This window comes from Astyanax mexicanus, chromosome 16 (assembly GCF_023375975.1).
Source record: "Astyanax mexicanus isolate ESR-SI-001 chromosome 16, AstMex3_surface, whole genome shotgun sequence".
Taxonomy (NCBI): Eukaryota; Metazoa; Chordata; class Actinopteri; order Characiformes; family Acestrorhamphidae; genus Astyanax; species Astyanax mexicanus.
In genome coordinates, this window is record NC_064423.1 from 42,262,082 (window position 1) to 42,276,006 (window position 13,925).

Genomic DNA, 13,925 nt, shown 5'->3' on the forward strand with positions numbered 1-13,925 from the left:
CTGCAGACAGGAAAGCTCTGCAGAGGGTGGTGAAGGCTGCACAGAGGATTGTTGGAGTTAGCTTCCCCAGCACCACAGACATTTACATCTCCAGGTGCAGGAAAAGGGCCACCTGCATCAGGAAGGATCCCACCCACCCAGCACACGCACTTTTTGTCCCACTCCCCTCAGGCCGGAGGCTGCGGAGCATTAAGTGCAAAACAACAAGACTCAGAAACAGCTTCATTCCGGAAGCTGTAAGACTCTTAAACTCCACTTAACAACACACTGCACTGACACCAAGGACAAATTACTGTTTACTGTTTACCAACATGGTCACTTTACTTGCACTGAGACACTTTATCTCCACTGCTCTAATTCACATTATCATGCTGCTATAGCACACTTGCACTCTGGACTTCATGTTGCTGAACCTTCTACTCTCTATTTATTTATTTTTATTCTTTGGGATGTTTATCTATCTATTTTGTATATTCTATTTCTTTTATTGTATTGTTTTTTTATCTATATATCTATTAATAACAGCTCTTTGGGTGTAAAACTGGATCGTGAGATCACAATTTCGTTCCACCTCATGTACCACATGTGATGCGAATGACAATAAAATCTCCTTGAATCCTTGAATCACCCTCTCCAGCTCTCAGACCAGTTCACCTCCAGTTTCCCCACTTTACTCCACCTCTCTCTCCCAGTAGAGAAGCTCCAGATCCATCACTGAACATCAGATCTCCTCCTCACACTCTCTGATCAGTGCTGGAGAGAAACGTCTATTTAACCAACAACTACAGCTGGGCGATATGGCTCTAAAAAATAATATCACAATATTTCAGCTTATTATGATATATTTTTTAAATTTAGATACTTTATTTATCCTGAAGGCCATCAGACTCTTTAACTCCTCCCATCGGGGACGGGATGCTGCTGCTGACTGAGTTTAATCCAGTCACACCACATGGACATTATTATTCAACCACTTAATTATTTACACTAACACTTCCCCAACCTCGCTTACGTTCAAGTACACTTTACTCATGATTGGGTATTCACATATTCACATTCTCTTTTTAGAACTATATTTGTTACAGATGCATATTTATATTATATTTCTATGTCACATCAGCCACTTTCATAATCACTTTCATAAATCCACTTATATCTGATCCCTTCCGGTTCTTACGCCAACGCCTAAAACTACATTGTCCCACCTCTGTAATAGTAATAACCTTGTAAGTTAAAAGCTAAGTGCTATAAATGTAATGTGATGTAATGTAATGCAGGAGACCCCGCCCACATATCCGATGCTACAGTTCAGTGTAGCATCCTTTCGCTTCCATGAAACATGCCAAAAGTCATGGGACACAACACTAATTCTTGTCATTGTCATGTTATTACTGTCTTCAATAGGTGAGATGGTAATTGTAAACGTAGCTTTTAGCATTTAGCACTTTTAGCATTTTTAGAGCTTCTTCATGGTCGCAGTTCTCTAAAGTCTGGTTCTATTGTTCTGGCAGTGATGAGTACCAGCTAACCTTGGCTCGGGTCCTTGGCACACGCTGCAGTTCCCATGGTAACAGTGGGTACATTGAATAATACAGCACATTTTTCATCCGCCGCTCTGTGATTGAGTAAATCCGTGGTGCATTACCCCGCGTGGCTCTTCTATAAAACAGTCTGCAGCAGTGTGTGGAGGGGAGCTGCGTTACAAAAACTCCTAAACTCCAAAACTAACAGGAGATACAAGCTTTTACACACATGCACACAGAGCTGGGATATATCTCAGTATTTTATTGTATTGTGATTAGTGACGCAGAGAAACCAGGGTTTTGCCAACCGAATCCGAGTATGGGTATTTTTGCTGATACCGATACCTACTATAATATATCAATTAATGGTTTAACATCTTCATATATCTCTGAAATACTGATTAATTATGTTCCAAATTGTGTCTTAAGATCATCAGCTGATAAACTTCTCCAGATCCCCCGTATAAAACTCAAAAAGAGTGGAGACGAAAACCAAAAATCTGTGAACACACTACCAATAAATATCCGTCAAGCAGCCTCTGTTACTATTTTTAAGAAAAAATTAAAAACATACCTTTTTACATCTTTTTAGCTTTTAATTAGATCTTGTTCTTATTTTTCTAGCTTTCAATAAGATCCTTCTTATTATTTATTTATTATTAGAACTGTTTTTTTATTTGGTTCTGATTTTATTATTACCCTATTATTATATTATTTTTATTTCCCTAGCTTTCAATTAGATCTTATTTTTATCTGTCTGGTTTTGATTGTATTTTTATTCTATCATAGTTTTCACTCATTTTTTGGGGGGTATTATATTTTATTAGTGTTCATTTTAATTGACTTTTTTGTATTATTATTATTATTATTATTATTATTATTATTATTATTATTATTATTATTATTATTATTACTTAGAATTAAGCAATGAGGAGCATTCTGTAATACTGTAGTTGAGTCAAATTATATAAACTTTTATTTTACAAACAAACATATTTTAGGGCACTTTTGCATGCTTTGGTCTCTCTGCCCTTATTAATACTATAAACACCAAAAAAATCCATCCATCCATTTTCTGTAAATGAGCTTAAAAAGTAGGATGCCCCTCCTTTATTGTGACGTCACAATAAGGAAACCTGCAAAGAACCACCCTGGCTCCACCCACTAGATTAGTTGAAGAAACATTGACCATTTCAGTCTGCTGGTTGAGAACCTCAGACAGTACACGGCAGGAATAGCCAGCAGACTTTGTCTGAGGGAGGAATCTATACCTACTGTCCAGATATAAAACTGCTGAAAGAAATACCAAATATTGATTATTTCTGAACTCTTAAAACTTTATGAATATGAACTTGTTTTCTTTGTATTATTTGAGGTCTGAAAGTTCTGCATCTTTTTTGTTATTTCAGTCGTTTCTCATTTTCTGTAAATAAATGCTCTAAATGAGAATATTTTTATTTGTAATTTGGGAGAAATGTTGTCTGTAGTTTATAGAATAAAACAACAATGTTCATTTTACTCAAATATAAACCTATAAATAGCAAAATCAGAGAAACTGATTCAGAAACTGAAGTGCTCTCTTCATTTTCACCAGAGCTGTATATCTGAGACGACTCTCTTGTGTGTAAAGTGGGAAATTGCTGTTTTCAGTGTTTGGGATGTTTCTGGAATGCAGTAAAAGATGATGCGATAGGTCATGTGACCAGTGTGCGACCTAGCAACACCAGGAACAGTGTTTTTAAGTGTGGAGACGAGGCTGAGCAGGTCTGTGATCAGAGAGACAGGTCTGAGTGGGTAACAGCACTTATCCGCCGTTTAACCTGAGAAACAGATGTTCAGAGCTGGTTCCCGGTCGATACCCCGTCAACCCCCCCCACAGAGCTGCCCCACGTCTTAACCAGCTGTTCAGAGACGCTGCAGTGCGGGACGTCAGTATTTACCTGTTAGTGACGGAGACACCTGACAGCCTGAGACGCCAATCTCCCTCTGAACACCTACACTACAGAGTCTGCACTAACACCACTACTGCAGCACTACAGAGACAGACAGACAGACAGACAGACAGACACATAGAAAAATAGATAGATAGATAGATAGATAGATAGATAGATAGATAGATAGATAGATAGATAGATAGACAGACAGACAGACAGACAGACAGACAGACAGACAGACAGACAGATATATATAGAGAGAGACAGACAGACAGACACAGTGAGATATAGACAGACAGATAGATATATATACAGACAGACAGACAGACAGACAGACAGACAGACAGATAGATAGATAGATAGACAGATAGATATAGACAGACAGACAGACACACAGATAGATATACACAGACAGACAGATAGATATATATAGACAGACAGACAGACAGATAGACAGATAGATAGATAGAGACAGACAGAGATAGATATAGACAGACAGACAGACAGATAGATATAGACAGACAGACAGACAGATAGATATGGACAGACAGATAAATAGAGATAGACAGATAGAAAGAAAGACAGACAAACAGGTAGATAGATACCCAGACGGATGGATAGACAGACAGATGGATGGACAGACAGACAGACTAAGGTACACTATGAAAGGTCAGGGCTATGCAAAATATAATTTTATGTCGGAGCTGATGAGTGCCAGTTTCATCATCATGATGTTTTTTTGGTCTCACGGTTCTCCTGCTCGTCTCCGTGCAGCTCGTTCTCCTCAGAGCTCGGCGGGGAGAGAGAGAGAGAGAGAGAGAGAGAATTTCCTGACTGCAGTGAAACTCAGACATTAAACTTTAACAAGCAGCTCATTATCCGGACAGAGCCGTGCTAATCGCTCCGGCACTGTTGGTTTTAAAAAGTGGCTTTTCTTAAAGGAGGCGGGAGACTCAGCCCACCCCCCCCCCACATCTGAATTATACAGCAGATTACTGTAACACTGTAGCACTGTAACACTACAATATCACAACACCATAACTACTGTAACACTGTAGCACTGTAGTGCTGTAATAGTATAACACTGTAACACTGTAACTACAGAACTCTGTAACACTGTAGCACTGTAACTAGAGAACACTGTAACACTGTAACACTGTAGCACTGTAACACTACAATATCACAACACCATAACTACTGTAACACTGTAGCACTGTAGTGCTGTAATAGTATAACACTGTAACTACAGAACTCTGTAACACTGTAGCACTGTAACTAGAGAACACTGTAACACTGTAGCACTGTAACACTGTAGCGCTGTAACACTGTAGCACTGTAGCACTGTAACTCTATAACTACAGTAAGATTGTAGCACTGTAACTACAGAAACACTAACTCTTTAAATACAGTAACACTGTAGCACTGTAACTACAGAACACTAACACTGTAGCACTGTAACTACAGAACTCTGTAACACTTTAGCAATGTAACACTAACTCTGTAGCACTGTAACACTGTAGCACTGTAACACTGTAGCAATGTAACACTGTAGCACTGTAGCACTGTAACACTGTAGCACTGTAGCAATGGAACACTGTGGCACTGTAACACTGTAGCAATGTAACACTGTAACTCTATAACACTGTAACCCTATAACACAGTAATTCTATATCTACGAAACTCCATAACACTGTAACCCTATAACACAGTAATTCTATATCTACGAAACTCCATAACACTGTAACTCTATAATTACGTTACTCTATAACACTGTAATTCTATAACACTGTAACTCCATAACTCTATACCATTGTTATTGTTTAACACTGTAACTCTATAACACTGTAACTCTATAACACTGTATCTCTGTATCACTGTAATTCTGTAACACTGTAACTCTGTAACACTATAACTCTATAACACGTTAACTCTATAATTCTGTAACTCAAACTGTAACACTAACTCTATGACACCACAATATTACATCACCAAAACTGCGTAATTCTGTAACTCTATAACACAATAACTATATAACACAATAACTCTATAAAACAATAACCAGATAACACAATGACTCTATAAAACAATAACCATATAACACAATAACTCTAACACAATGACAAGGCAAATCCATACATTTAGCATACTAACATTAAACAAATGAACCTGAAATGCAGTTTAAATTTGTGGGAATGGGTTTGTGATAGAGGGGTAATGTAATTAGTAATGTAATTAGTAATGTAATTAGTAATGTCATTAGCAATGTCATTAGCAATGTCATTAGCAATGTAATTAGCAATGTAATTAGCAATGTAATTAGTAATGTAATTAGTGATGTAATTGGTGATGTCATTAGTGGTGTTTTAGTGCGAGCTCTTAAAATAGCCATAAAAGCTCTTAAGAGTCCATTTAACCAGAGTAACAGCAGTGAATTCACTCAGAGCCTGGACTGAGCTGTGTGGACAAAAGTAATGGGATGCCTGGAAATGCCTTATTCATTGTTTCTTCTAAAATCAAGAGTATTAAAGAGACTTTATCCTGCATTTCTTGGAGTAACTGTCTCTACTGTCCATGAAAGACTTTCTACTATAATTTAAGCATTACTATAGGGAATTTTCTTTTTAATTCAGTAACAAGGGTATCATATACTTTACTACATGATTCCTAGTGTGCTCCTTCACAGTCTGAATGACGTCAGTATTCATTTACAGTTTAGGAAAATAAACTTGTCTTTGCTATCGTAACAATAGGAAAAGTACACCTTGCGCAGCTCGAAAAGCTGTGCAAAAGTTGTGTACTAATTCCGATAATTAATCATAAGTGGATGGGTGTGGTTAATTTTGGGCGTAAATTGAAATAAACCAAGCAGTGTGTCACTTTAAGAGCTCATCATTCTCTTTAAGAGTAGATCAGGTGAGCTCTGTCTTTGGCGGATTGCTATTGTAACGGTGCAGCTACCTGGACGTGTTCAACAAACTCTTCTCAGCAGAGGAAACTGAGCTGCTGGTTGACGCTGTGAAGGAGCTCCAGCAGCTCATTTACGGGAACAGCAATGTTATTTTATTTACTATTCTGTTTATTGTTGATGTAAAAGTTGGGTTTGTGCTGCTGTGTGTTCATGTGTGTGTAATAAGTGGGGGTGTACGCTCGGCTCGGCACAGCTCCTGTGTTACCGAGATAGCGATGAACGTCTGACTGTTGGCGCCTGTCTAGGTCAGTGTTTCTGCGAGAGCTAGCATGAACCGTTTTTTAAAAAGAAGACTGCAGGTTCAGATAACTCTGAATCGGAGCCACTAACTTCTTCATCCAGTGGTAGTTCAGCAGTGAGTGTAGCAGAGTATTTCACTCGTTTGAAAAGTCAGCAGGTTTCCCGCTAATTGTAAATTACCCCCCCCCCCCCACCTGAAATAAAATATTCTGCCAGCAACACCTCTCGTTCTCAACCACCCACCCCCCCATCCCGTTTAGCTCCCTTTAATAAATAAATGCTGAGTATATGTTTTTAATACATTGTAAACTGGGGTGCCTTGACATTTTGCATACAAAAAGGTTGAGAAATGCTGGTCTAGGTCATAGACTGTGTATAGCTGGACAGAGCATCGTCTCTAAAAAGTGAAAAAAGCCCCCTGCTGTTTGGTTTCAGAAAGCTGTGTAACCCCACCCATCCCCATAGGTTTCAATGGCAAAACAAAAAATTGAATCACGTTTTTTTCTAATATACTGTAATTCTACCTCCATTATTTAAATGCAGCAGCTAACCGTGTAACCTGTGCTTATATCGTCAAATTTTTATATCCCCACAGAATTCGTTTTTTAAAACGTTATTCAGCTCTATTGAAAAAAGGTGTGGTTATTGTAAAAGGGCTGGTTATGGGCGGGACCAATAACAGACCGTCAGCTCCACTCTGCAGCCTGTGACCTCGAGGCAGCCCTCAGGGGCGGGGTTATTTAAATGGGCAGGCTGTCTCTCCACAGTCTTTCTCCCTCCTCTGGTCTCTACTGCGCAGACTCGGGTTTCAGGATCACCAACATGGCGGAGAATTTTGGCTTCATTTTCACTAAATGAATGGGAATGGCGACGCGGCGTCCATCTTTTTTTACAGTCTCTGGTCTAGGTTGTATTCAGTCAGTGGAGCTCCTGTGTTTTCTGTTACCAAGATAAACAAGATAAAACTCATTCCCAGAACACCACGCCCATCAGTGTAGATATATTCAGAAGATCTGCTGCTGTTTAAACCAGTGAAGATAGACTGTTGGTTGGGGGGTAATCTACAGTATAAGCTCAGGGTTTGGTCAGACGTTCAGTAGATGCTCTGAGAGGTCGGTATCTGGAAAGTGGATGAATAATCTATGGTAATGTTGCCGGCCTTCACCGGCATCCGCCATTCTCCAGGAATAGAGCATCAATAATAAATGTCCTCCTTTATTCCTCTCTCGTTCCTCTGCAGAGATCATGCTGGAGCGCTGAGCGGCGCCGGACCCCAGATCAACTGAGGGCTGGGAATCTTCTGCAGGGGAGACTGAACATCTGAGCCAGGCAGAACCGGAGCAGAACCGGAGCAGAGCCGGAGCAGAACCGGAGCAGAACCGGGAGGTGCAGGCGGGCGTTCGGTTGGATCAGGATCCGGACGAGGGAACAGGAAGGCTGGATGCCAGCGTCCATCAGCTCCAGCAGCTCCCAGGTGCCTCAGAGATGGCCTCCAACTTCAATGACATCGTCAAGCAGGGATACGTCCGCATGCGCAGCAGGAAGCTGGGGGTGAGTAGAGCCAGCAGAGATGAGAACATCCACTTCAGAAGGTGTTCTTGGTTCTTCAGACACTAGTGGGCGCTCCTGAGAGAGACAGAAATGAATGGGTTCACCTGGAGCGATTGGGCAAAATCATGGTTTATAAATGTTTTTTAGTATTTAGTATTTTCAGTATAAAAAAATTATATTCCTCAAAGAACAAAATTAAACATTTCACTACCAAATTTTAACCGAACATAATTTTAAAGCTTTTAAACTACACTGAAAAAAAGATTCGTAAAATTTACTTTAAAAAATTTACTTTCGCAACTTTCTGCATTCGCTTTTTTTAAGTAAATTTAATTTCTGATAAATTTAAGTAACTTCAACTCGGTTTCAAGACTTAAATTAAGTTACACAGAGTAAATAAGTGAACTGAACTTCAGTCAATCCTTTCTTTTAGTAAACTTTACTAAAAGATTGATTTAAGAAAGGATTGATTCAGTAAAAATAAATGAAGTAAAGTTTACTAAAAGAAAGGATTGATTCAGTAAAAATAAATGAAGTAAAGTTACTAAAAGAAAGGATTGATTCAGTAAAAATAAATGAAGTAAAGTTTATTAAAAGAAAGGATTGACTGAAGTTCAGTTCACTTATTTACTCTGTGTAACTCTATTTAAGTCTTGAAACCGAGTTGAAGTTACTTAAATTTATCTGAAATTAAATTTACTTAAAAAAAGCAAATGCAGAAAGTTGTGAAACATTCTCTATGTAAAGTAAATTTTACTCATAATTTTTTTTCAGTGTACAGTGGTGATTAAAAGTGTGTGAACCCTTTAGAATTTTCTAGATTTCTGCACATGTGACCTAAAACATCATCAGATTTCCACACAAATCCGAAAAGTAGATAAAGGGGTCTCAGTTAAAAATCTCTTCGCTGACTGTTAAAGATGTCCTCCTGCTAAAATCCTCTTGTTCCTGTTTTATTGTGAAATACAGTGGGTCTCTGAGTTGTTTATGATGCTGCACATGATGAAACTCTTCCTCATTCTCTGCAGCAGCTAGTAAAAGAAAATATTCAGAAAGTCGATCAGGAAAAGCACCGTGTCTACCTCAACCCTTTAATTAATATTCATGGCCCCGCCCACCTCGGCTCGGGACCGCCCACAAGATAGGAGCTAACAGTGCTAGGAACAGCATGCAGTTCATTCCTGTGTTATTTGTGTGAATAACACATCAGTGTTTATATACTTTACCCAGTAATTCAGAGCTAAGAAACAAATGGTTAGAATTAGTCTATGGAGGAAAAACACCACCAGCCAAGTACAACTGAGATAGATAGGTGTTTAGACGTTTAGATCAGTTCTGTTTACACTAGTTACAAGTAAAAATCCACCCCGGGGTTTTGTTTGTTCCAACTGCCTGGTTCTGCTGCTCTGCTGTGGCTCAGCCAACAAAACCTCCTGGATTTATTTTTACTTTCTGGATCTGGACTCCCCACCTCTGTGTGTAACTATAGGTTTAAATAGGATCTCCGGTGGATTTGGTGTTTTTCAGAGACTCTAAGACTAGGTCAGTGGCTGAACTGCACTTATACCAGCATTATTCCAGATCACTGGAGCAATTTTATTTCACAAAAAACACACACACGGCATTTATTCATGCTAAAATGAATGAAAAAACGATGGAGACCTTTAAGCAGCTGAATTATTATTCAGGCTGTCTGGACAGTGCTGGATGTTTATTTGATGGAGCAGGCTGGAAAAACAGGGTCATATTTTGTGTTTTTGTGTGTAGTTTATATTTGTGTTGTTGTTATTTTATGGTCCGTCAGGTCCACACAGTCACGACCCACCTCTGACCAAACTCGTCTTTACCTGCTGGAGGTTTGTGAACAGATAAGAGAAGGTGCAGGAGGTTAAATGGTCTGAAAACAGGCGTTTAACCTCATTATAACTTTACATTCCACCTCCACCAGAAACGCCAGCCTTCAGCTCGGCGCCACCTGCCTGCTGCTCACTGATTTACTGTCCTTTACGTGTAATCTGGACTTTTGTGTCCACAAAGTCCAGATCATACTTAAGCAGTCTGGGTTTTGTGTGTAGTTTTGTTTAAAAAATGTATAACAATGTGTTTCATAGCAAAACACAACAAAATAGTGAGATTCGTTTTGAGTTTTGGAGTTTTGCTAGAGAGGCAGCCAAAAAAAAGTACTGGGGAGCACACTGGGACGAGAGCCTGACATATAAGATACATGCTTTAATTTATGGACATTTTATATTTGTAACCATACAGCTGTGGAAATAAAATAACAGAGCATTTAAAAATGCTCTTTGATTTTATCAAATTAAAAACCTCTGGAATATAATCAAGAGGAAGTTGGATGATCACAAACCATCAAAAGATCCAGTGAAAAGTAACTCTTAAAGCTTCAACAGAACAAGAGATAGATAAATGTAGTATCATAAGAAGTGATGTACACAAATATTTGAACATGTTGTGATAATGGTACAGGGTGTATTTTTCCTTCCGCTCTCTCTCTCTCTCTCTCTCTCTCTCTCTCTCTCTCTCTCTCTCTCTCTCTCTCTCTCTCTCTCTCTCTCTCTCTCTCTCTCTCTCTCTCTCTCTCTCTCTCTCTCTCTCTCTCTCTCTCTCTCTCTCTCTCTCTCTCTCTCTCTCTCTCTCTCTCTCTCTCTCTCTCTCTCTCCTCGGTTCCGCCGCTGATGGAGATGCATGGTTTTGTCACAGCTCACACCCGAATGCTAATGCCGCTGTGCTGCATCTCTGCCAGCCCAGCGGAAACACGCTGTAAACAGATTTAACCCACATAAACACAGATTCATAATACTGCACTCATATTACACACAAACACATAATATTACACAACACAATTACAGAGAGAGAGAGAGAGGGTAAAGAAACAGGAATATATATATATATAGGTATAGATATATATAGAGATATAGATATATAGAGGGGGGTATAGAAACAGGGAGAAAGAGTTGACGAAAGAGAGAGACAGACAGAATGAGAGAGAGCAAGAAAGATGGTGAAAAAAGAGACAGAGGGCAAATAAGTCATTTAGTCATTTAGATTAGAAGTAATTTAGAGCATTTATTTACAGAAAATGAGAAATGACTGAAATAACAAAAAAGATGCAGAACTTTCAGACCTCAAATAATGCAAAGAAAACAAGTTCATATTCATAAAGTTTTAAGAGTTCAGAAATAATCAATATTTGGTGAAATAACTAACTAACTGGTTGGTTTTTAATCACAGTTTTTTTTTTCATGCATCTTGGCATCATGTTCTCCTCCACCAGTCTTACACACTGCTTTTGGATAACTTTATGCTGCTTTACTCCTGGTGCAAAAATTCAAGCAGTTCAGTTTGGTGGTTTGATGGTTTGAGATCATCCATCTTCCTCTTGATTATATTCCAGAGGTTTTCAATCTGGTCTTTTATTTTTATTGTTACAGAGCTGTCGTCTATCCCTAATTTCACAGTAGTCTTATAATCTTACTGATTTTACTTTGTAAGAGAGAATATAACAGAACAGGAATCAGATGAACAGTAAAGTGATCAGACGGGTTTTACAGACTCTGAATCTGGCGCTTGGCTCAGAGCTCTGGCAGAAGCTGCAGATCTTTTGTCTTCATCCTGATGAATCTCCTCGTATTTGCGGTTGGTCTGCTTCCTAATTTGCGAGCCTGCTGTCGTCCTGCATATGAAATGGAGAGCGGTGAAGACGGGCGGCGGCGGTGGTGGAGGAGGAGTGATTAGGGGTGTTGGGCGGCGTTGGGCGAGTCCGGCGGTACGGGGGCCGGCGGCGCCGGACCGGAATGCTAAGCAGCCTCTGATTAGACTGATTGGGGCCCTTCTTCTGTAGGTGGGGGCCGGTGGGGGGGTGTAGGGGCAGGGCTGAGGGAGGACGGACGGAGTGAGGGAGCGAGGGATGGAGGGATAGAGAGGCAGACAGGGTGGTTAATTAGCTCCTCCAGGGTCTGGCAGGGAGCTGCTGAGGGTGGATGAGGAGAACCTTGAGGGGGTGGAGAGCTGGAGATGGGTCAGTGGTCTGGAACAACTAGAATTGTGTAGTGAGTGTGCGTGTGTGTGTGTGTGTGTGCGTGTGTGTGTGTGTGTGTGTGTGTGTGTGTGTGTGTGTGTGTGTGTGTGTGTGTGTGTGTGTGTGTGTGTGTGTGTGAGCTGTGGTACGGTTAGCAGGTGACAACATTGAGACATATCTGCTTTTATTAAGCAAAGAAATCTGCCTTGTTTTCTTAAAATACACAGTAATCACAAAATCCTTAAAATAAGATGTGAATCAAGTGAAAATCACTGTTTTTATGCAATATATCGTGATATCAATAATTTGCCCCACCCCTAACACAAATGTTTTTTTATATATATATTCTTTCTAATTTTAATCCCGTTTTCTCCCCAATTTTACACAGCCAATTACCCAACCCACTAATTAGGACTCCCTCTATCATTAGTGATGCTTCAACACCAGGAGGGTTATGAAGACCAGCACACGCCTCCTCCGATACATGTGTAGTCAGACTCCGCCCCTTTTTGAACTTTTTGAACCGAGTAGCATCACAGCAGCGCTAACGCTCGGGAAAGCTCAGCGACTCTGGTGGTTCTGACACATCAGCTCACAGATGCAGCCTTGTGCTGATCCACATCACCCTAGGAGGAGTGATGAGGGGAAAGAGAGAGCGCCATCTACTGTACTCACCCAGAAAGAACAAGGATAACAAGGATAAGGGCAAGCTGCATGAACAGGATTCGATTTTGACAGATTTTAATAGAGTCATATTGTTTGATATGGTTCAGATCAGAGCTGACTGGGTCTTATTATACCAGTTCTGTAATTTTGAGGCGATTCCAGCAGATCTAACCAAGCTAAAGCCAGGGGGAGGAGCTGATGAGGGTTAAAAAAAAGCTGAAAACCGGCCAAAAACCAAATCCACCGACTCGGCGTGGTTATTAAACGAGTCGATGCCGGGTCTGGTGCCCTCCTCCTCCTCCTACTCCTCCTCCTCCCATTCTTTCATTCTGCTCAGATTCAGCTGTATAGCCGGCTGGTTCTGCAGGTACCCGCCGTGTAATCGCTCGTTAGCCCCTCGCTAAAGGGCGCAGGTGGTTCAGTGCCAGTCTCCTCCACTCTGGCGCTGTGTGTAACCGTGTCACCGCAGTGTGAACCCGCCGGTGTTGTGTAGCGCACTAATCCTGTTGTTGAAGTCGGCTGGCACTAACCTGACCGCGGTGACGGGCACCCCAGGACGGGATTAGCACTGTAGCAGCTCACGCTTACACCAGAACTGGCAACCAATGACAGTTCTTACTCTGTAGCTAATCAGTAAATACTGATTAGTAAGTTCTGTAAAAAATAAGAGAGCACTTAAAATGATGAGTTTCTCTCAAATTAAAAACCTCTGGAATATAATCAAGAGGAAGATGGATGATCACAAACCATCAAACCACCAAACTGAACTGCTTGAATTTTTACACCAGGAGTAAAGCAGCATAAAGTTATCCAAAAGCAGTGTGTAAGACTGGTGGAGGAGGAGAACATGATGCCAAGATGCATGAAAAAAAAAACTGATTAAAAACCACCAGGATTATTCCACCAAATATTGATTTCTGAACTTTATAAAGTTTATAAACTTTATAAATATGAACTTATTTTCTTTGCATTATTTGAGGTCTGAAAGTTCTGAATCTTTTTTGTTT

General features: G+C 40.1%; 1 protein-coding gene across 1 annotated transcript in view; it reads left to right on the top strand.

The window, feature by feature from the left end:
* Window positions 1-13,925, top strand: part of dok4 (docking protein 4) — a 68,181-nt gene that overhangs the window by 37,083 nt on the left and 17,173 nt on the right. Inside the window, exon 2 of the mRNA XM_022667376.2 lies at window positions 7,906-8,216. Coding sequence (XP_022523097.2) covers window positions 8,151-8,216 — 66 coding nt within the window. The 5' untranslated portion in view covers window positions 7,906-8,150. The remainder of the gene's footprint in view (window positions 1-7,905; window positions 8,217-13,925) is intronic.